General features: G+C 49.3%; 1 protein-coding gene across 1 annotated transcript in view; it reads left to right on the forward strand.

The window, feature by feature from the left end:
- The first annotated feature begins 261 nt into the window (after positions 1–261).
- Heg1 (heart development protein with EGF like domains 1) overlaps positions 262–20,530 on the forward strand; it is a 76,071-nt gene continuing 55,802 nt past the window's right edge. The window contains exon 1 of the mRNA XM_051149830.1: positions 262–505. Coding sequence (XP_051005787.1) covers positions 277–505 — 229 coding nt within the window. The 5' untranslated portion in view covers positions 262–276. The remainder of the gene's footprint in view (positions 506–20,530) is intronic.

Consider the following 20,530-nt stretch of genomic DNA (forward strand, 5'->3'; position numbering starts at 1 on the left):
CTCCCCGGGGACCCAGACCGCCCCCGCCCTCTTCCTGCCCTCTCCCCGCCCCACCTCCTCCCCGGCCCCCGCGCGGGGCCAGTGATGTCAACCGAGGAGGAGCCGCCCGCCCCGCGACCCGCCCGGGCTGATTGGCGTGTGGCGACTCCCGGGGCCGCCTCCGCCCTCCCGCGGCACACACAACTTTCGCGGCTGGGAGCGCGCTCGCACCCCGCTCTGCTCGCCGCCGCCCTCGGCCAGGCACCCGGCATGTGAGCGCGGGCGGCCGCCGCCACCATGGCCTCGCCGCGCGCCCCGCGGTGGCCACCGCCGCTGCTGCTGCTGCTGCTACCGCTGCTCCTGCCACCGCCCGCCGCCCCCGGGACGCGGGGCCGCCTTCCCTGCCCGGCCCACCACGCGATCCTCCCGGCCGCGGGGCCGCCTCCATCCCCTGGCCCAGGACACACGGCCTCCGTCGCGACACGGAGGGGACGTTCTGGCAGGGTCCCCAGAGGCGTGAGCGCGGGTGAGTGAGAGCATCCAGCGTGGGGCAGGAGGCGTGGGCGCTCCGGGGGCTGCCTCACCCCAGCCTCAGCTCCGTGGACCCCTGCGGGTGGAGCCCTAAGGGTAGCCCGGGAAGGGAAAACGCTGTCCCTAGCCACTAGAATATAAAGTGTACCCATGCGTTCCATCTCCAAGCTTCGGAAGAAAACTCTCTTCGTGCAGTAGCCCTCACCTTTTACAAAAAGAAGACACCCCCCTCCCCCGCGCCGCCAAGCACCTCTCCCACCTCGTGGGGTGACAACTTCTGGCTGCTGTCTCTCAGTTTCAGTTACCCGGACAGATACAGATCTGGTCTCTCCAGATTCAAAGCTCGACTTTCCAGTATAAGTAAATAACGGATTTCGGAGTTTGAAAGGCTTGCAGCACTTAGGATAACCGAAAGGACAAAGGGTGCGCTTTTAAAACCAAACGTGCTACCCAGTCAGCTTTTAGAGCAGAGGTGCTTGGGGTGGGAGAGGGGGCTGCAACGTTGAGCCCCCTGCAAGACACTCGCTGACTCTGAACTGCCCTGGAGTCCTCTCCTCCCCAGCCAGCTGCTCTGTAGGCAGGCACTGCCTGTCCTGGTCACAGAATGGGAACCCGGCTCCTGTCCCTGCCGCCTTTGTTTCTAGTTCCTTTTTCTGGTGGAAGAAAATGCCACGGCATGGGTGGGATTCTAATGTAATGCCCTTATGACCTTGGCAGTGTCCTGGTTTTGGAGCTCAGTTTCCTCATCTGTGAAATGGAAGGGCCCCCTTTTCTTCTAGCCTCCTGGTGATTATGTGACAAAAATGAAAGTAAAAATAATAGAAAGTGACGTGAACAGTTGGCCCAGCCTTTTGTCTTCCTGTGAGGGGTACCCGGTCGTACACTGGGCTCTGCTGTGGCTACACTGCTGGGATTGGCAGGATTTTCCAGTTTTCACTTCTCCTGTCTTATCTTGCCTGTTTCACAAACTTTCCTCCAGCTTGTTCATCCTTGGAACATATATATATCTTGGAATTGAATAAGAAATGGTTTTCTACTCTCCTAAAACTTCAAGTGCCAGTTCATCAGTACTCGTTTTAGCAGACTGCCTTGACCTTGTGAACTAAGGGAAACCGAGGACCCGTGAGCAGGAGGGAGCGGAAAGCACCTCTGAAGGCCCTTACAGACACACATCTGACTTTCTCAACCTTGTTTATTGAGTTCCAAAGCAAAGAATTAAGAACTTAGAAAACATTGATGGACATTCCTACCGTAGAAAAGTAACTGAGGGATGGTGTAGGTCACTCTGTGGAATGTTCTAGTTTCAGTGGTGTATAAGGAAGTGGTAACTCAGAGGGCCACCTGGGAACCCAAGGCAGGTGTCACTGGCTGGTACTCAGGTTGAGGGCTCCATCTTGTGAGGGAATATAGAGGCTGGGGGCAGGGCTGGGTGGCGGTGTGTGTGTGTGTGTGTGTGTGTGTGTGTGTGTGTGTGTGTGTGCGTGTGTGTGTGTGTGTGTGTGATGCTGACTTGTGAGATGCAGCTTGAGGAGGTTGGCGTTGGACTCCCCATCCTATAGCAGGACATCACCCCAGCTTACATAAATGTAGAAAAGAGACTATAGTGGTAACTGAGCTAGGGGAAAATAAGGTAAGAATTGGGGCCTTTAGAGAGCCGTGCTTTTCTCCTGGCCACTGTCTTGGCTCTGGAGCCTTCTCTGAGCACGGTAGGGGCTTCAGGTAGAGGAAGGACCTCAGAAGGAAGTGGAGTAATGTAGCCTTTCTCTTAAGGGGGTTCCCTGGTCTCTGCGTGCACCCAGCAGACCTTGCTCCACATAGCGTCTGCCCTCCTGTTACTCTAAAGTCTAATCCAGGCCAGGGACGTTCGAAAGGTCATATCAGATGGGGTGAAACCTATGACCTGTCGAAAGCTGCTAGAAGTTACCAGTGTGGCTGAAAGTCCAGATGTTGCCTCGCTTTGGTTTCTGTTAATGCCTCAAATGATGTCACTTAGGAGAGAAAGGACACAACAAATACAACACAACACCACACAGCAGCAATTAATGACTTTGGGGAGCCAGGGTTGTATAACAACCTCTTAAGATTTTCCTGGCCTGCTTTGATTGGCCATCACACGCAGCTTGGTCGGTAAGAAGATTAAGCAAGGCGTCGTGTCTGCAGAAGCCCTGTTCACAGTCTGCAGAAACCCTGTAGTCCCTTGCGGACGTCCAGCCGCCCTGGCACTGGGACAGATGGTCATGCTCTGAGCCCACATTTTTGTGTTTAGGGATGTGGGTGTTGCTGCTGGTAGTGACCCTTGAGTTGCACAAATAATGCCTTTAATCTGATAGTTGGGGGACCTGCCGTGAGCTGATTCTTCTAGGGTGCTGTGGCCAGTGCCTAGCCATCATGGTTGGGGCTTCCAGATATTTTCCCATGAGGAGCAGGGACTAGAGATGCCTTTTTTTTTTTTTTTTTTTTTTTTTTTTTTTTTTTTTAATTCTTCCCAGAGAGTCAGTCTAACTCTTGTCTTCCCACAGAGTTCAAGGCTCTCGCTGCTGGGTGGCTGTGTTTGCATTCCATTTTTGGGCTGTTTGCCTATGTTACACAGTCCTCCAAGGAGAGCTAGCCCCCTTGTTTGGATAGCCACTGTTTGGCTTTTGTGGCCCACCTGTCACCCTGTTCCACTGTGTTTGTTGCTTCAGCCATCAGAGAAAAGAGACCGTGACCTAGAGATTTCCTCTTTCTGTCTGCTTTCCTGCAACCCAGGGTCCCCGAGCCACATCCCTGAGCTAAGTCCACGGGCCATACTTTCATTGTAGGATCTGTACGTGGTGATGGGGCAGGGAGGTGGGGAAGAGGCTGGACTCGCAGTGAGGATCTGCGTAGAAAGCAAGCACTTGCCCACCTGAAGGAGAAATGATACTGAAATAGTCAAGCAGCCAGTCCAAGGAATAAAAATCCTAGAAGAACGTGGCTCCCTAAAGAAACAGAGCTACAAGCCCAGCCCCATCTGAGCTGTTAAATGGCTATTTCTAAACGGCTCTAACTTTGTGCTCCAACCTCACTATTGAGTCTGGCTGCCGCAGCAAGCGGCTGGGGAGGAGTCACTCTCAGGGAGGGGAGGGTGGCTTCCCCCCACGAATGTGACCCTACTGGGTGAGGCTGAAGAGGTGGGTCTGGGCATCTAGATTCTGCTTCTTTGACAGAGGCCGCCACAAGTAGAGAAAGAGTTTTAGTGTATGGGGATGCCCACATCCTTTTGACTTTGCCTCTCTCCTGGTGCGCTCAGATGCTGAGCTCATGTCTTCTGCTCAGCAGGTGACTTGTGTGGATGGTGACACTTCACTGTGCCTATGCCAGCTGGACAGTTACTGCCTCCTAGACCCAAGAGCAAGGACAGGAGCCTCTGCCCTCTCGGTGATCTCTGTCTGTTTCCCACTGGCGATGGCCAGCTGTCTGAGAGTGTCCTTCTTCAGAGTCAGAAAGAAGGAAAGCAGCCGATGGCAGGTGCTGTGTTCTTAGCATCTTCCCTGCTCCCAAGTATCTTCTCTGGATGATCAGGACATTTAAGCTGTAACCAATACCTTTCCGTAAAGAATCCCAGGGAGGCACCAGGGAAGGAGACCCATGATCCTTCTTAGCACCCCCAACCTTTGAGCACCTATGTGTGCCCAGTGCATTTGTTTCTTACCCCATCTAGACCCCCAAACAGCCCTGCCAGGGGTGCTGTTTCCCATTTATTCTCCCTTTATGGGAAACGAAGCCTAGCAAGGTTAGGTCACAGGGAAAGGAAGGAGGCTGGATTGAAGCCAGTTTTGACCACATTTGTTAGCCTGTCTCACTGTGTCACAAGGTCCCTGTCTCTCATCTGTAGCAGAGGACAAACTCGTTGTGGACTTTTAGGTCCCTCTCCAGCTCACCGGTCCTGTTCTTGCCTTTGCATAAGGTTGGGGACCATGGTTAGAACTAGGTAGCAATTGAGGTGCTGACTGGAGAGATTTTTTTTTCAAAAAATAACTTAAAGTATTTGTTTTTATTATTTTTAAGGTGTGTGTGTGTGTGTGTGTGTGTGTGTGTGTGTGTGTGTGTGTGTGTGTGTGTATTGTGTGCTTGGTACATGAGTGCAGGTGCCTGTGGAGGCCAGATGCATTAGATCTTCTGGAAATGGAGTTATAGGTGGCTGTGAGCTGCCTAATGTGAGTTCTGGGAACAGAACCAGGACCTCTGAAAGAACGTTGTACACTCTGAAACCTGAGGTATCTCTCCAGCTCCAAAAGGGTAGATTTTAAGATTACTTTTAGGAGCAGGGGGATTGCCCATGAAAGGACTTAAGTCTTTACATGTATAGAATGATATTTTATATTGTTACTATGATACATTATATATGTGTGTGTGTGTATGTGTGTATATACATGGATGCCTGTAGTAGCTACATTCATTATCAACCAAACAGAGATGGACTGATGGCTTTCCATGGGCTCTTGGCTGGGAACATGGGACAGTGACTAATGTCATGTGGCATTTGTCAGTTGCTATCAGTACCTGTTCTGTTAAATGGAAAAGCATGCAGAAGTTGTCAAATCATTCTCATTTCAATCTCTGTGCTCTCTCTGGCTGCTCATGTTTCATTGCCCCATAGACATAAACAAAGAGATTGCTGTCTTGTCTTCTCTTTCCTTCTTTTATCAGAGTTTGACCGTTGACTCCCTGCTCCCAAAAATAATCTTAGAATCTACCCTCTCAGGTTTATGGCTTAGTGGCTTACAGTGCATGCTGCTCTTTGAGAGGACCTGAGTTCAGTTCCCAGAACTTCACTGGGCAGCTCACAACCTCCTGTAACTCCAACTCCACTGGATCTAAAGCATCTGGCCTTCACACTTACCCACTTATGTGTAAACACACACACCACCACCACCACCAACCATGTTCCCCAATCTTGTGAAAAGGCAAGCCATCCATGTCTTATTTGATTGGTTTATGAATCACAGAAGAGGATGTGCTAGCGCACGCCTTTAATCTCAGCACTCAGGAAGCAGAGTCAGTTGGATCTCTGTGAGTTTGAGCCCAGCCTGGTCTACCGAGTGAGTCCAGGACAGCCAAGGCTACACAGAGAAACCCTGTCTCGAAAAACAAGAAACAAACAAACAAAAGAAATAAGTAAATAAATCAGAAAATCTTTACCGAAGCCTTACCATGTGTGGAGAGCTGTATCAGGGGACACGGAGCCTGTAGGCACATCTACAGTGTCTCCCATCTTCCCCTTAGCAGGAATTACCTTGCTGGAGGCTGATTGTTAAAAGATGCAAAAGGTGGAACAACAATGTAATAATGATTCATAACCTAAGAAAGATCTAAGCTGGTACCAACCAAAGGGATGGTGTGGAGAGCGCAGGCTGCAGTGCGGAAGTGGAGGCTGGAGGGGGCTGGAGTGCTAGGGAGCCCTCATGAGGAAGGATGGGGCCCATTTAGCTTGGGAAGGTTGACTAGGATGTGGTTAGACAGAGGTGCAAAGGCTTTGACATCAGCAGAATCTCACATGTTTAAAAGCTCGGGACTGGCTTCTTCTGTTGTTTAGAGCTTTAGGTTTATTTTTAGTTGTTGTACAAAATAACGGGTTTCATTTTGACATTTTCATACATGTGTGTTACACGTTGCTCATGTCGCCCTCTTGTTCCCCTCCCACTGGTCCCCTTTGTACCTTCAGCTAGTCCTCATGCTATTTTCAAGGCTTCCCACCCTGTGTGTGTGTGTGGTGTGTGTGTGTCTGTGTACATATGTACATAGGCACGTACACATATAAGAGAAAATATGCAACGCTTGTCTTTCTCTGGCTTATTTTACTCTATATGATCTCCAGTTCCATGTATTTCCCTCATACAGTTTCATTCTTCACGGCTGAATAAAACTTATTGTAAGTATATGGCACATTTTCTTTATCTGTTCATATGTTGATAGCTGTATAGGCTGGCTCCATATTAGCTCCTGACATTTTTGCTCTTTGAGAGGACCTGAGTTCAGTTCCTGGAACTTCACTGGGCAGCTCACAACCCTCTGTAACTCCAACTCCACTAGATCTAAAGCATCTGGCCTTCACACTTACCCACTTATGTGCAAACACACACACACACACACACACACACACACACACACACACACCACCACCACCACCACCAACAACAACAACAACCATTACCACCACCAATACCACTACCATCAACAACAGTAACTAATTTAAAAAAAAAAAGGTAATCAAGAGCCAAGGCCAGAGGAGAAGATTTGGACATGGGATGGAGGACAATCGGTCATTGAACACAGCCTGGAAAGGGGACCAGGGCCCATGTGGAGGGTCCTAAAATCCTGCCCTGTCCACATGGAGGAGCACCAAGCACTTCGTGGCCTTAGAGGAGACAGTAGTATCTTTTGTGTGTTCTTGCTTATTTGTGCCTGGTGCTGGGGCCTTGTGGATGTATGTACCCCCAGCAGGTTTGCTTCACTCCGGCCCACAAGTTATTCTGGGCCTTACGGAAGCCTAACAAGTATATTACATCCGTGAGTTTGGAGGAAAAGGCAAAGCACAGAGTTGGGACTGAGGGAGTAGGAGGGTGAGAGAGACAAAGGCCTTTTAGGGGACAACGGGAAGGCCCGAGGAAGCCAGTCAAGGAGATGCTGGGAGGGGAGGCAGGGGATGGGGAGAGAGGAGTGGACTTGTCCTCTTCTTAAGGATGTGCCTCCTGCTGCAGCCTCTCATTGTAAAGACCCACAGCAGGCCCCAGTAGCATTCTGCAGGCCTTTGATAGTAGGAACTTGACCTAGAGAGAAGCCAGGTCAGGTTCGGCCTGGAGGGTTACTTATTAAAGCCACATGGGAAGAGGAAACTAGCTCTGCCTGGGTGGAGAACATCCAGTCTGGATGACGAGAGGAAGAGGCGGTGGCCTAGGCGCCAGCTCGGGCGCGGAGGCACCGTGGGAGAGTGGGTGGGTGGGTTGGAAGCTGGCTGTGATCTGAGAACACTTGACTACAGTGCCCTGCTCAGCCGTGAAGCCTTGTAGCTGTCAGTCTACTTTGGAGAGTACGTTAGCATGTTTCTGCTGGACGTGTCCTTTCCCCCTGCTATACCCAGGCTAATGGGAACATTTGAACTGTGTAGCGGGGACCAGGGAGAGTGCAGAGTTAAGCTTGTGTGCAGAATCGGGGGGGGGGTACGGGGGGGGGGAGCAGCGCGGATGGCATCATCTGTGGCATCCCTGTGGCAGAAGCGGACAAAGAAAGTCAGAGAGACCCAGCATCCATTGGTTCTCCCCTTTAAACCTGCTGTCCATTTCCAATTCTGCTCATGTCAGGAGCAGACTGCAGCATCTGCCTTCTACACCCAGAAGAGTGGGTGTCACCCTCCACTTGGCTCCTTTTGCCTTCTACATTTTTTGGTGGGGGTGGGGGAGGGATAATTCAGGTTGCTTTTGCTTCTAAAAATCTGCCCTCTATGTCTCCCTTGCTCTTTTCTGTTCACCTCACCATTCTTTCCCACTAACGGATGCCCAGAAAAGCCACCAGTGATCTTCTTAAGGTGTGATTCAGGTCACCCGATTCTTACCTTAAAACCACCAATAGCTCTGTGGGGGGGGAACACTACCTCCTTCATAGAGTCCGACTCTAATCCCGCTTGCTACTCACAGCAGACAGTGCATTCTTTTCTTTGTTCTTTTTGAGGCAAGGTTCCACTATGTAGCCCAGACCGGCCTCGAACTTGGGATTCTGCTCCCTTAGCCTCCCAAGTACTGGGATCACAGATGAGCACAAGTAGTGAAAATGAGAGAGAGAGAGAGAGAGAGAGAGAGAGAGAGAGAGAGAGAGAGAGAGAGAGAGAGAGAGAGAGAGAGAATGTGAGTATGTGTGTGAGAGAGAGTGTGTATGTATGTGTGTGTGTGTGTGTGAGAGAGAGAGAGGGAAAGGGAGAGAGAGGGAGTGTGTGTGTGTGCGTGTGTGTGTGTGTGTGTGCGTGTTTGCTAAATTTACTCCCGTCTTGGAGGTTATTCCTGCCTGTAGCCCCCATCACAAATGCCACAATGCAGGACCAAGCTCACCTGCCTCAGGATTGGAAGCGAGGCAGGTTGGCTGTGGGCACTGGATCCTCAAGGGCCAGGGGAACTAGAAGAAGGCCACATTTCCCTCTGATGCCCTGAAGGGACTGTAGCAGGGCCTGCACCACATGCTGTAGACCTATGGCTACCAGATCCCTTAGGGAGCTGAAAAGACCATCTGCTGAGGCCACAGAGGCTGCTAAACACAGACACTTCCTTTCTACTTGAACTTCGTAGTGTTCTGTCGTTACCCTTTCAATCGTGTGGAGTTTCTAAGGAGAGCACACAGGTGAGGTAGCATGGCTGTTGGGGCTCCTGGGGCTGTTGGGTCAGCTTTAGTCAGCTGGCATGGCTCGCCTCAGTGTTTCTGGTAAGTTGGAAGATAAAGACCAAGGAGGACGATGGGTGGAGACTCACATCTCCAAGGCATCCTGCCTCTCCCATCCTTGGAGGCACCCGAGTTTTGGGAAGGAGTAGAAAGTGCACAGGAGAGAACACCAGGTTGTCACCGGGAGGGGTGACACCTTGAGCATTGTCGCGTTAAGCAGTGCTGAAAGCCACTGTTTTCTCTTCCTGGGAAACTGGAAGGGAGAGAATAACTTCCTTTTGGGGACTGGATTCCATTTTTAGAGCCCCTGGGGCCACCTTGACATTTATTGTTGCTGTAGGGTAAGATTTGGGGGGCGGGGATCATGTCTTGCCAGTGTGTGACTAGAATTCCGCTGCCTTTCTTGTCGTAGACTCCAGCTGGGGTTCAAACCCTGTCACTGCCGCCTGCGTCTGCCTCCCGCACACTGGGCTTACAGGTGTGTGCCACCATGCACGACTCCAGGGTACCAGTTCTAAAAGCCAGAGGCTCAAGTCCACACTCTAGAAACCTCTGTTTCCTCATCCCCCCCCCCCCACCTTCCTCCACTCCTGAGCCCTGCCATCCTTACCCATCTCATCCCTAGGGCTCCTCATCCTTAGCCTAAAACAGAGTGAAAGAGCCAGGTCTGGAGTGAGAGAAGCTCAACGCGGCCATGCTTGCCTGTGACTAGACAATCCCGTGTGAATCGCTTTGGATGGGATGAAATCAGTGGCTGAGGTGTGAGTACAAAATAATAAGCCTCTGAGGAGTTGGTTTGCAGCTCTGCGCATGAGCATTCTCCTCGGCTCGGAACCTCTACGGGCCCTTTAAAAAAAAAAAAAAGAGTATTTTATTTTTTAATCATGTATCTATGTACATGTCTGTGTGGATATGTGCACATATTAAAACATCATCCGACTTTGGAAAATGGCTTGAGCAAGAAGCGTGGTGCTGGAGTTAAGTGTTGTCCCGATGAGACTTCTTGGAAGAGGCTCCTACTTTGGTAGGTGAGGTTTGTGGTTTGTTAGGAATTACTTATAGTGGATGCTTGCCTTGCCGTCATAGAGTGCTGCTATCTGTGGCTGCCGGTAGAGAGATGCCAATGGTGGCTCAGGAGCTCTGATGTGGGTCAGAGGGCCTTTGGTCTTGGCCCCTTCTATGTCTAGCTGTGTGGCGGAAGGGGTTGAGATGCTTTTAGTGTCGCAGGGTTATGTTAAAAATGGCGCTGTTCATGGTTTTCCCCGCTTCCTAACAGTTGTGATTGTGAGGGCATCCGTAAACACAGAGAGTAGTTTTAGTCTTAATGTGGAGAACTAAAAAGACCTTCGTCAGGCATGTTGTTTGCTCTGGACCCGCCTCCACATCTGTAAAAATGGAGATAACACGACCAGTCCTGTTGATTTCGTGATTGTAAACTTGAGGGTAAGGGGGGCGGGGAGCCACATGGACGTGCTTCGTAAACATGTGCATCTATGTTTGCTATGAATGCTGTACACCAGATGGTTAGTCTAAGGTGGGGCTTCATCGAGATTGACATGGTAGGCTGGGCAGACAGTTGGAGATGAAGAGGAGAAAAGGATGGCATTTGAAGTCAGGGGCAGGGGCCTTTTCATCCCTCTGTCTCTTTGTCCTTTTACTTGGTTGTTGTGACCAGTCCTCCCAGTTCCCTCTCTCCCTCCAAGGGAGCCGCCCTTCACAGCTCCCTTGGCCCTTGTGAGCTATAGTCTCTCCAGAGGGACATAGGGATGCCACCAGATAGTAAAGGACGTGATCAAGTAGGTGAAAATTGTTTCACAAAGCAAACGTGGAGTCCTAAGGGAGAGCTTTATTTCTGGGCACAGCTGGTGTTGTCTCTTGAAGGGCCTGAGGGCAGAGCTGGTTAACTTCTGAACTGGTTCTAAGAAACAACCAGGTTTTGCCAGAAGGCCAGAGGAAGAGGAATAGGGCATGCAAATCAGGGAGACCTATAGATATACAGACTATAGGGACTCTATAGGACAGAGGTGTGGCAGGGGAACCAGCTTGGCTCTACCTGCCTCCTCTCAGCAGCTCAGCCCTGTTCCTTTAGCTAGCTACCAAATGGTCACGTGTTTAAACCCAGAAGTAGCACTTACAGATGCAACGTGACACATCCCTTCTACCCAGCTCTCCATTTGCTCTTGACGGCCCCTCACCTCCCGTCCACACTGAACTGCCTTTATTCCCGCTCTTCTCTCACCTGCTGGTAGCTACCACCGACCCTTCCTTCCTCCTTGCTGGTAGCTTCTCTCCCTCCTAGAAGAACACAGGCTCCTCTCAGCTGTGGGCTACAAGGGGCAGCAAGAGGTAGCACCTTCCTTTATGCTATATAACCTGTCTGGATCTCAGTATCCTTGGCGAGCCACCCCTGGAGTCCACCTGAGGGGATGCCTATTGGTTCCATCTGAAGGAAGTGAGCACCTTTTAAAGGCAGCACCCAGCAGGTAGAAGCAGGAGGATTTCTGTGAGTTTGAGGCCAGCTTGGTCTACAAAGCAAATCCCAGGACAGCCAGGGCTATAGAGAGAGACTGTGTCTAAAAAAAAAAAAAATTCTTACCAACTTTTTTCTTCCCTCTTTAACTGATCTCACTCATGCCTCTCTGGGCCCCACAGCAGCTCCCTATGCAGGGAGAGCCAGTGACCCTGATCCCCCACTTTTCCTGCCTGAGCCCTGTACCCACCAGGGTCCCCTCCATTCATTTGCCAACAGGCGCAAACTAACTATATTTCTATGATTCCCCTGAGACCAGGGCCAACTTCACAGAGGTCTAGGAATAAATTAGTTGCAGAACTAATACAAGTCACCCACGGGGTTGTGTAAATGGTCGAAGCCCAGGCCCCAGGTCACACCCGGGGCTCACACCCGTAGGGCCAGGCAGTTTCTTCCTGCCCCTTCGCAAGAAGCCCTCCTCTCCCCCTCTTCCTCCTCGGAACCAGGATGTTTTCCCTTGCCTCTTTATTGTTTCACCAACCTGGCAGGTCTCCGCCACGGCTTCCTCTCTGGGTGTGAGTGAACACAGTGCGCACACAGGAGCCAAAGGCCTGCTCTCGCTCTGCGCCTGCCTCAGCCTTTGGCCAGGCGTGGCACAACACAGGCCGTCAGCATCGGCTCCCTTTCAGAGGTCCCCTTTGGCTGAGGAACCTCCTCTGCAGCCTTTTTTATTTGTTTTTCAAAGGGTGAGAGGGGCAAAGAAAATGCGAGCTGCAAGGTTAGGTGCCCTCACCCACCCACCCACCCCCCCAAAACAAGGTAGACTACCAATTGCAGAAAGACTTGGTGTATTCTTATTTAACTGAGTGGGACTCTTCCGACCCTTGACCCTGTGACTTCTCTTGAAGACAAAAACAAAACAACCAACTGTGAGTTACTTTTAAAGCAAAAGGGATGAGGTTGCATCAAGGTCTTTTAGCCTTTTCCTCTTGCCTGGGTAGGCTTTTTCACTCCACGGTGGTCCTCAAGCCCCCCTCCTGGCCATATCTCTTTTTCTGGGAGGCTGACCCCAGACTTAGGGCTCCAAGGCCAGCCACTGCCCTAGCCTGGCAGAGTTCAGACCTACAGATCTGTCTCTTCCTGAGAGGAAAGGACGCAGCAGCGAGCAGCTGACATAGAGGCTGGCTCTCATAGGCAGAGGCAGAGGGTGGCGTGGCTTGTCAACTTGACACTCTTCACCATTAGAGCCTGTCCCAAGGGTCTTTTTTTTTTTTTTTTTTTTTTTTTTTTTGTCATCCTTGGACCTTACAGCCAAAGTCTTTGCAATGTGTGTGGTTTGTCTTAGGGCTGCTCCTTTTAGGATAAGAACAAGGAAGGAAACAAATGTCCCCAAGAGACCTGGACTGTCCACATTGACGGCCACAGCCTTTTGTTCACACAAACTCATTTGGCTCCCAAATGTCCTCCACCCAAAATCATTACATCCGCAGCAGCACTTCAAAACACAGCCTGGAGTGGCTGAGCAGGGTTGGTGGCCGCCTTTCTGGGGAGATTACAACCACCACCCCCACCCCCACCACACACACCCCTCAAGTTCCTGCCTGCCCTCAGAATACCCCACCCCTGGCCATCTAGTCTGAAAGTCCCCTCGTTTGGAGAGGGTTCCTGGGGCAGGGAGGGCCTCGCTGTGTGACAAGGAGGAAGGAGAGCTTTCCACCCCCAGTTCTTGCCTTGCACACTCCCAGGACACAAGCTCTGTTTCTCTGGGTCGCTTCTCATACCCCAGAGGACCTCAATGGATCTATTTACACAGCTCATCCTGATCTGAGTCACCCTTACAGCCTATGGTTGGTGCTCAGTAAAAATAATATGTTTTGGTTTTTAATGTGGTTAAACATACGTAACATAAAAGCCACCGTTTTACCCATTCCTAAGTGCCACTCAACAATTACAATGTTATTGCAACCATCACATTCATTTCCAGAGACTTTTCATCCCAAATGAAGCGCTTTTTAAAAAATATATTTTATTAATTTATTCATATTGCATCTCAATTGTTAGCCCATCTCTTGTATCCTCCCATTCTTCCCTCCCTCCCTCCCATTTTCTCCTTACTCCCCTCCCCTATGACGAAGTGCTTTTTTTTTTTTTTTTTTGTTTTTCGAGATAGGGTTTCTCTGTGTAACAGTCCTAGCTATCCTGAACTCACTTTTGTAGACCAGGCTGGCCTCGAACTCACAGCAATCTGCCTGCCTCTGCCTCTCAAATGCTGGGATTAAAGGTGTGCGCCATCACACCTGGCCCAAAGGAAACTCTTAAGTAATAATCCGTGACCTCAAGCCCTGAGGACCCTCTGGTCCACTTCCCATCTCTATGAAGTTTTTATTCCAAGTGCTTCGGGTGTGGAATCATACAAAATTTGCCCTTTTGCCTCTGGCTTGTTTTGCTTCCTACATATGTAGCTGTGTGATAGATTTCACATACCACTTCTTGCTAACCCAGTCAGCCGCTGGCTGTTTTCATCTTTGGCCTGCTGCGAATGCTGCTGCTGTGACAACAGGTCGAGTATATGTCCAAGTCTCCTCTGCCTGTTCTGTGAGCTAGATACCCACAGTGGGATTTCTGAATCATATGCTAGCTCTATGTTTAAGTTTTCGGGGTGGGGATGGGGACTGCCATACTGTTTCCATGGTGGCAGAAGCAGATTACATTCCTGCTGGCAGCATGTATAATACGCTTCCCAACCGTGCTGTATTTCTTCCCATTTTTATTCTTTCTTCCTTCCTTCCTTCCTTCCTTCCTTCCTTCCTTCCTTAAATAGTAGCCATCCCAATGGGTGTTAAAGCAGATATTTTAAATCTATACATGCCACTCACTGGCTGGACAGGGGACTTAGAACTGCATTTCTCCCTCTTGAGCCTCTGTCCTGTCATCCAAGGCTAAGACTTAATTAGTTATTATGATGCCAGAAGGGCCTGGTCACCTTCGGAGAGAAGTAACCTAGCGGACATTGGCCAGAATCAATGGTACAAAGCAATGCTGTAGCGAGTGACTTGGCCACACACTGTAAATTAATTCAGGAGGAGCTGTCTGGGTCCTGGCTGCTTTCATCTGTGACGGACTGGGAAAGACACCGGACACAAAGAGCTGGGCTTCAGCCTCCGCTCTGCTGCCGTATTCTGAGCTGACTTGCCTGCTGACTTCAGTACCGTGTCAGTTTCCTCTTCCATCACAGAGGGAAGAATTACCCTTGTGCCTGCCTATTCTGAATGCAAGCATCTAGGGGGGTAACTTAGGCCCCTTAAATTCTACTGTTAAAAAGTGTTTTTGGGGGTCGGGAAATGTGTGGGGTTTATTTTCTTCTTAAGATTTATTTATTTATTATTATGTATACAGTGCTCTATCTGCACGTACACCCGCAGGCCAGAAGACAGCATCAGATCTCATTATAGATGGTTATGAGCCACCCTGTGGTTGCTGGGAGCAGTCAGTGCTCTTAACCACTGAGCCATCTCTCCAGCCCATGTGTGGGATTCTTTTTTTGGGGGGGGGTTTAGCCTTGGCTGTCCTGGACACTCTTTGTAGACCAGGCTGACCTTGAACTCACAGCATCTGCCTGCCTCCTGAGTGCTGGGATTAAAGGCATGTGCCACCACACCTGGCTTCATGTGTGGGATTCTTAATTGGCTCCCTCAGAATAGAAACATAATTTCACTCTTGTGGGAAGGACCTGTGTGTGTGCTCTGCCTCTCTTCAGTCTGTGGCAATCCATACAGGAAAGGAACCAAAAGAGGGCAGGAGAAAACGCCCTCCCTCCCTTTTAACACTTTTTCCTCCTCCCTATGTGAGCAATGGAATTGTAGGAAAACCACTAAAAGTACAAAGAAACTCAATCATAGGCCCCACTGCTGGAATCTAACAGTTAGTTGCAAGGTGTTAACCCATGGCTCCAAGGGGCCCTTTTAAGTCCAGCATCTCAGGAAAGCTCCAAGGGGAGGTGAGGACAGGCGGTTCCGGGGCTGGGAATCAGGGTGGTCTGCTGCAGATGCTCTCCTTGTGAGCCTTAACCCTAGCCAAACCTAGCCTAAGGCCTACCCTTCACCAATAGACACCTGAGTGGCCTTCCTGCAGGAGAGCGGTGGTCTCCTGCGGCCCTTCAGCATCTATACCTGCTTCCTCTTGACAGGCCCGGCCTTTTGATTTCATCCTGTCATGCCCTTGTCTCTGCCCCTCCTGGCAGACTGAAATCCGATCCTCAATTCTGCCTTCATCTCCTGTCTTCCATCCTTCTTTCTCATTGGCGACCCTAGGCATTAACCGGAAGTTCGTGGCTGGACATCATAAGATCACCCCACCGTCATGTTTGGAAGCATACTTCCTTTGTTCTCCGGAGACTCGCTCTCCATGCCCATGCCACTCTCTCTCTCTTGCCGTTCCTTTCAGCATCCATAGACATTGTCTCTGCTGGAAGCTGATTGAGACATCCTTGTGCTCAGTCCTCTAGGAAATAGTGTGCAGCGGTTGCCACACTGAGCCTAGTTTCAAAGCCCATGCAATAGGCACCGTTTCCCTCCTCTTAGCGAGAAACAAGGTCGGCAAAGTTGCCTTAAAGCCTGAAGTTTGAAGGCCAGTGGGAATTTTTTTTCCCCTTCAGCTCTATCAGCCAATGGCCTGAAGCCTCATAAAATAAGCTGGGGAGAAAAAGGGTTCATTCTTCAACTCTGCCCCCCCAAACACAAGCTGGTACCAGGCTGTGCTTGACATTTGGCCTTCTGTAGGGCTAGATCGGTTAAAGGTAGGGGTGACACTTTGCGGAGGAAATGGCTTGTTAGGATGATACAGGACCATCACTGCTCAGGGACAAGGTTAGCTGAACACACACACACACACACACACACACACACACACACACACACACACACACACACACACACGCCTGTCCACCGGCATGGGGGAAGGCGGTGGGGGCGGGGCTATGGATTGGAGGAGTTGCTGCTGAAGCAGCTGCTAATTAGGAAATCCGATTCCAGACCGTGCCAGCTTCGCACATGAATGCCAGTTCCAGAGCAGATGTTTTAGAACATTAAGATTCCACATAAGTGGAAGCTGTCATCTTGAGGGGGGAAATATCCAAGCAAAGGAGTATAACTCTCTTGTTAATTTACTCTCCGTTCCTAGTGCAAGGGGACGTTCTGACCCGACGCGGGTGGCTGGGTACAGAAGGATAGCTGTACTGAGGGCTGGCTGAGAGTCCAGACACGGCACCTCCCGTGTTTTGGTGTGGCTTTGTGGTCATGGGTTCGAGTGGGTTTGAATGATGTCTCTGACACAGGGAAAGCTAGGCTGGCAAGATGGATGGGCTGGCTTTGGCTGAACTTCCTGGAGGCCATCCCTGATCCTAAAGTAGGGAAAAAGCTGGAACCTAAGGCACAAAGAGACATCTAATGACTTCTTACCAATCTAGACTGTGCTGGAACCTACCAAGGAGGTAGAGAGCTACCACAGCAAGCGGGTCTCAGGTCGCCAGGGTGTGTCTCATCCCTGGATGCTCTGGAGAGATGCTTATTGGTTTCTTCACTTTGTCTGGGCCACTAGTTATGTCCACAGCTGCCACCAACAGAGGCTGGGCATTTGGGGACTGAACAGGCCAAGCTCAAGTTATGTCATGAGGCCTTTGGCCAAGGAGTCACAAGCCACTCACATGCTTTATAAAAAATGTCACTGAGGCCCCAGCTCACATCACTACTAATTTTGTACAAACCGATTTTGTATTCAGGGGCTACAGACCACCTACTGAGGGGGCCGGTTGGAGTCTAGTGAAAGTGATTACAAATGAGCTCTCCAGATCTCCAGCCTTCGGGGCCTTTATAGCAAAGTACCAGATGTCTCGGTTGCTTTTCTGTTGCTCTGATAAAACACCATGACCAAGACAACTTAGAAAAGAAAGAGTTTGTTTTGGCTTGCCTTCCAGAAGGTGGGGTGAGCGTGTCAGCGGGCAGCAGGCATGGCAGTACGAATGGGAAGATGAGACCTCACGGCCTTTGCTATAAGCACAAAGCAGAGAGCAAACTGGCAATGGTGAGAGGAGTTTAGCTTTGAAGGCTTACCGGAAGTGACATGCTTCCCCCAGACAGGCTATGCCTCTTAAACCTCCCAGAACAGCTCCACGGACTGGGGACCAAGTATTAAAATAGGGTGGCCTATGAGGCCACATAGTAAGTTCCAGACCAGGCTAGGATGCCGGCATGCTGTGTCCTAATCCTCCCTCATTAGCTTTTATTTTTAATAAGCTGACATATAGTTTAACAATTCTATGGATTTCACAAAGCTGAAATGAAACTTCTGGTCGCTTTCAACCCTTTTAGTTGATCCCATTTATAATTTTGTCCATATCTATTTATTCTATTTTGGTTTTGAGTGATGCCCACTAATTTCTCACTATGGAAATTTGATGTCCTTCCAAGGCCTACCAAGGGTGGATGTGGCACACTCTAATTCTGCTTACCTCTGTCACCTTTGAGCTAACCTCAAGGTAACCTGTGGGGCTACACTCCTGCACCAAGGTAACAACCTGTGGGATTACCCTTCTGCACCAAAGTAACCTGTGGGATTACCCTTCTGCATCAAGGTAACCTGTGGGGTTACCCTTCTCCACCAAGGTAACCTGTGGGGTTACCCTCCTGTACCAATGTCTGTGATTATACACTTGTTAGCCAGAATTTGTTCTTCTTTGTTTTGCTAATCCCTTAATCTTAAAAAAAAAAAAAAAAAAAAAAAAAAAAAAAAAGACTTTTTTGTTGTTTTTTTTTTTTGAGACAGGGTTTAATAGCCCTGGCTATCCCAGACTGGTTTTGTAGATCAAGTTGGCCTTGAACTCACAGAGATCCACCTGACTCTATCTCCAGAGTGCTGGGATTAAAGATGTGTGCCACCATTCCCAGCAACAATTTAAAAAATAATTTCACTGTTTAGATGTACGTATGCATCTGTCTTACGCATTGACTCTCCTTGTACCTGCTCTCTAGGATTGCTTTCTTGCTTGAAATCAATCCTATCTGTTAAGGGTATGGCTGGCATACCTTCCCCGTTACCCTGAACTCCAGCCCAGGGCCTAGCTGCCCCCCCCCCCAACTGCTTTCGGTTACCTGGTTCTTATGACTCTTTTTTCCTCTTGGCCAGTCTGTTGGCCTAGGCAACCCCTCTTAGTCAGCTCCTCTGTAGCTCTTTTTCCCCCTCTCTCCTCACATGGCTCACTCTGGATTCTCCCAGATGTCTCTGCCTATGCCTATGCTCTACCTTATGTCTACAATACAGCACCTCAACCCCTTGGAAGCAGTCATACCCTCCTTTTATTTCTCTTTTCTTGTCTTCAGGAGGGAAGTTAGTTAACTCACCTTTTGAGTGAAAATCGTCTTCCTTGATACTCTCTCAAGATACTTTTGGGAGACGGTTTTGCTGCTATGTGGTTCCCTCTTAGCACACTGCAAACTGACTTTTCTTTGGCTTCCTTTGTAGCTGGTTTACCTGGTCTTATAGATAATTTGCTGATTTTATTCTGGTTGAGTTAAAGTTAAGACTTCCATGGATTTTCACAGGTTCATTCTGATATCAACACACACACACACACACACACCCCACATATTTCATTAGAATTCCTTAGCTTGAAGATTTATGCTTTTCATTGGTTCTGGGAAAATTCTCCGCCATATCTTTGTGAATATTGACCTTTGGCCTTCCCGTCTCTTTCCTCAGAGCTCTGACCAGGGACTGGAGACATGGCTCATAAGTTAAGAGAGCTTGCTGCTCTTTCAGAGGACCTGAGTTTGCTCCCTAGCACCTATGATAGGTTGCTCACAGCTACCTGTGACTCCAGCTCCAGGGGATTCTAGGCACTACCATGACCTCTGGGGACACCCCCACCTAACCCCACATAAATAAAAAAATAATTTAAACAACTCTCCATTTAGCTGGGTGTGGTGGCACACACCTGTAATCCCAGCACTCGGGGAGGCAGAGGCAGGCAGATTTCTGTGAATTGGAGGCCAGCCTGGTCTACAAAGCGAGTCCAGGACAGCGAGGGCTCCACAGAGAAACCCTGTCTCAAAAAAAACCAAAAGAAAAAGAAAAAAAGAACTCCAATTAGATAATGTGTTTGGCTTCTTCTTTTTTTTTTTTTTGGTTAAGGTTTGTTTATAATTTCTGTCTTTTTACGTGATTCTCAGAATTGTCTCTCACTTTTTAAAGTAAATCCCTATGCTCGTGCATCTGTGCAGGGCGTCTGTACATCTAAGTTCAGGTGTCAGTTTATATAAACGTCTTCTTCAATGAGTCTGGTATTTGAATCTTACCTGACTCGCTAATGTTTGTTCGTATTTTATTTCTTGGTGCGTTTGTGAATTTTCTGTTTGTTTGTTTTATTGCAATGTCTTACCAAAATTGTTGTTGTTTTTAATCAGCGAATGACAGAAACTGGTCTGAAAGTATGTTCCTATAGAGTGTTTGTGTGGTTTTCCTCGAGGCACTGCCAGGGCCACTCCTTAGCTCCCCGTTGGTCACCGGTCTGTGGAGGAGGGCTGCATACTTCTTTAGATCACTTTTTTAAAGATTCAGTCTTTTTTTTTTTTTTTTTTTTTTTTTTTTTTTTTGTGGATTCACAAGGCATAAGACCACTCTCCATCATTCCCTTCCACTTGAGGTTTGGATCAGTTAGGGGGTATAAATCTGTACTGCACAAGCACAGAAGACTGGCCTTGTGGCTATAGACTTTAGATTGAGATTGCTTGTAGCTTCTGTCTTAGACCAAGACAGAAGGACCAGGTTTCCTTAAGTCTCTCTGTGGGTTGGTTTCTATTTGTCGTTTGTCCAGGGTCTAGTCCTTCTGGTTTCAACGTTGCATGGTGGGTTTCCTTAACAGTTTACGAGCCTACCTCCTACACCGCTGCACCCAGCAGAAGGTTAAGATTACAGATGTTGAATAGATATCAGCTCCGGTCTTTGCTTACCTTTCTCCATTCCTAGGCTTGGTTGGGTTATGGGCCTCAAAGGATTTTAATCTTTCTTTATATACCTGCTCAGAAGTGCATTTAGGACTTTTTTTTTTTAAGCGTCTATTTTATTCAGCATTTTAGCTGTTGATCGTGGCAGGATTATTGAGGGCACTGC

The sequence above is a fragment of the Acomys russatus genome, chromosome 8, assembly GCF_903995435.1.
Source record: "Acomys russatus chromosome 8, mAcoRus1.1, whole genome shotgun sequence".
In the NCBI taxonomy this organism is placed as follows: Eukaryota; Metazoa; Chordata; class Mammalia; order Rodentia; family Muridae; genus Acomys; species Acomys russatus.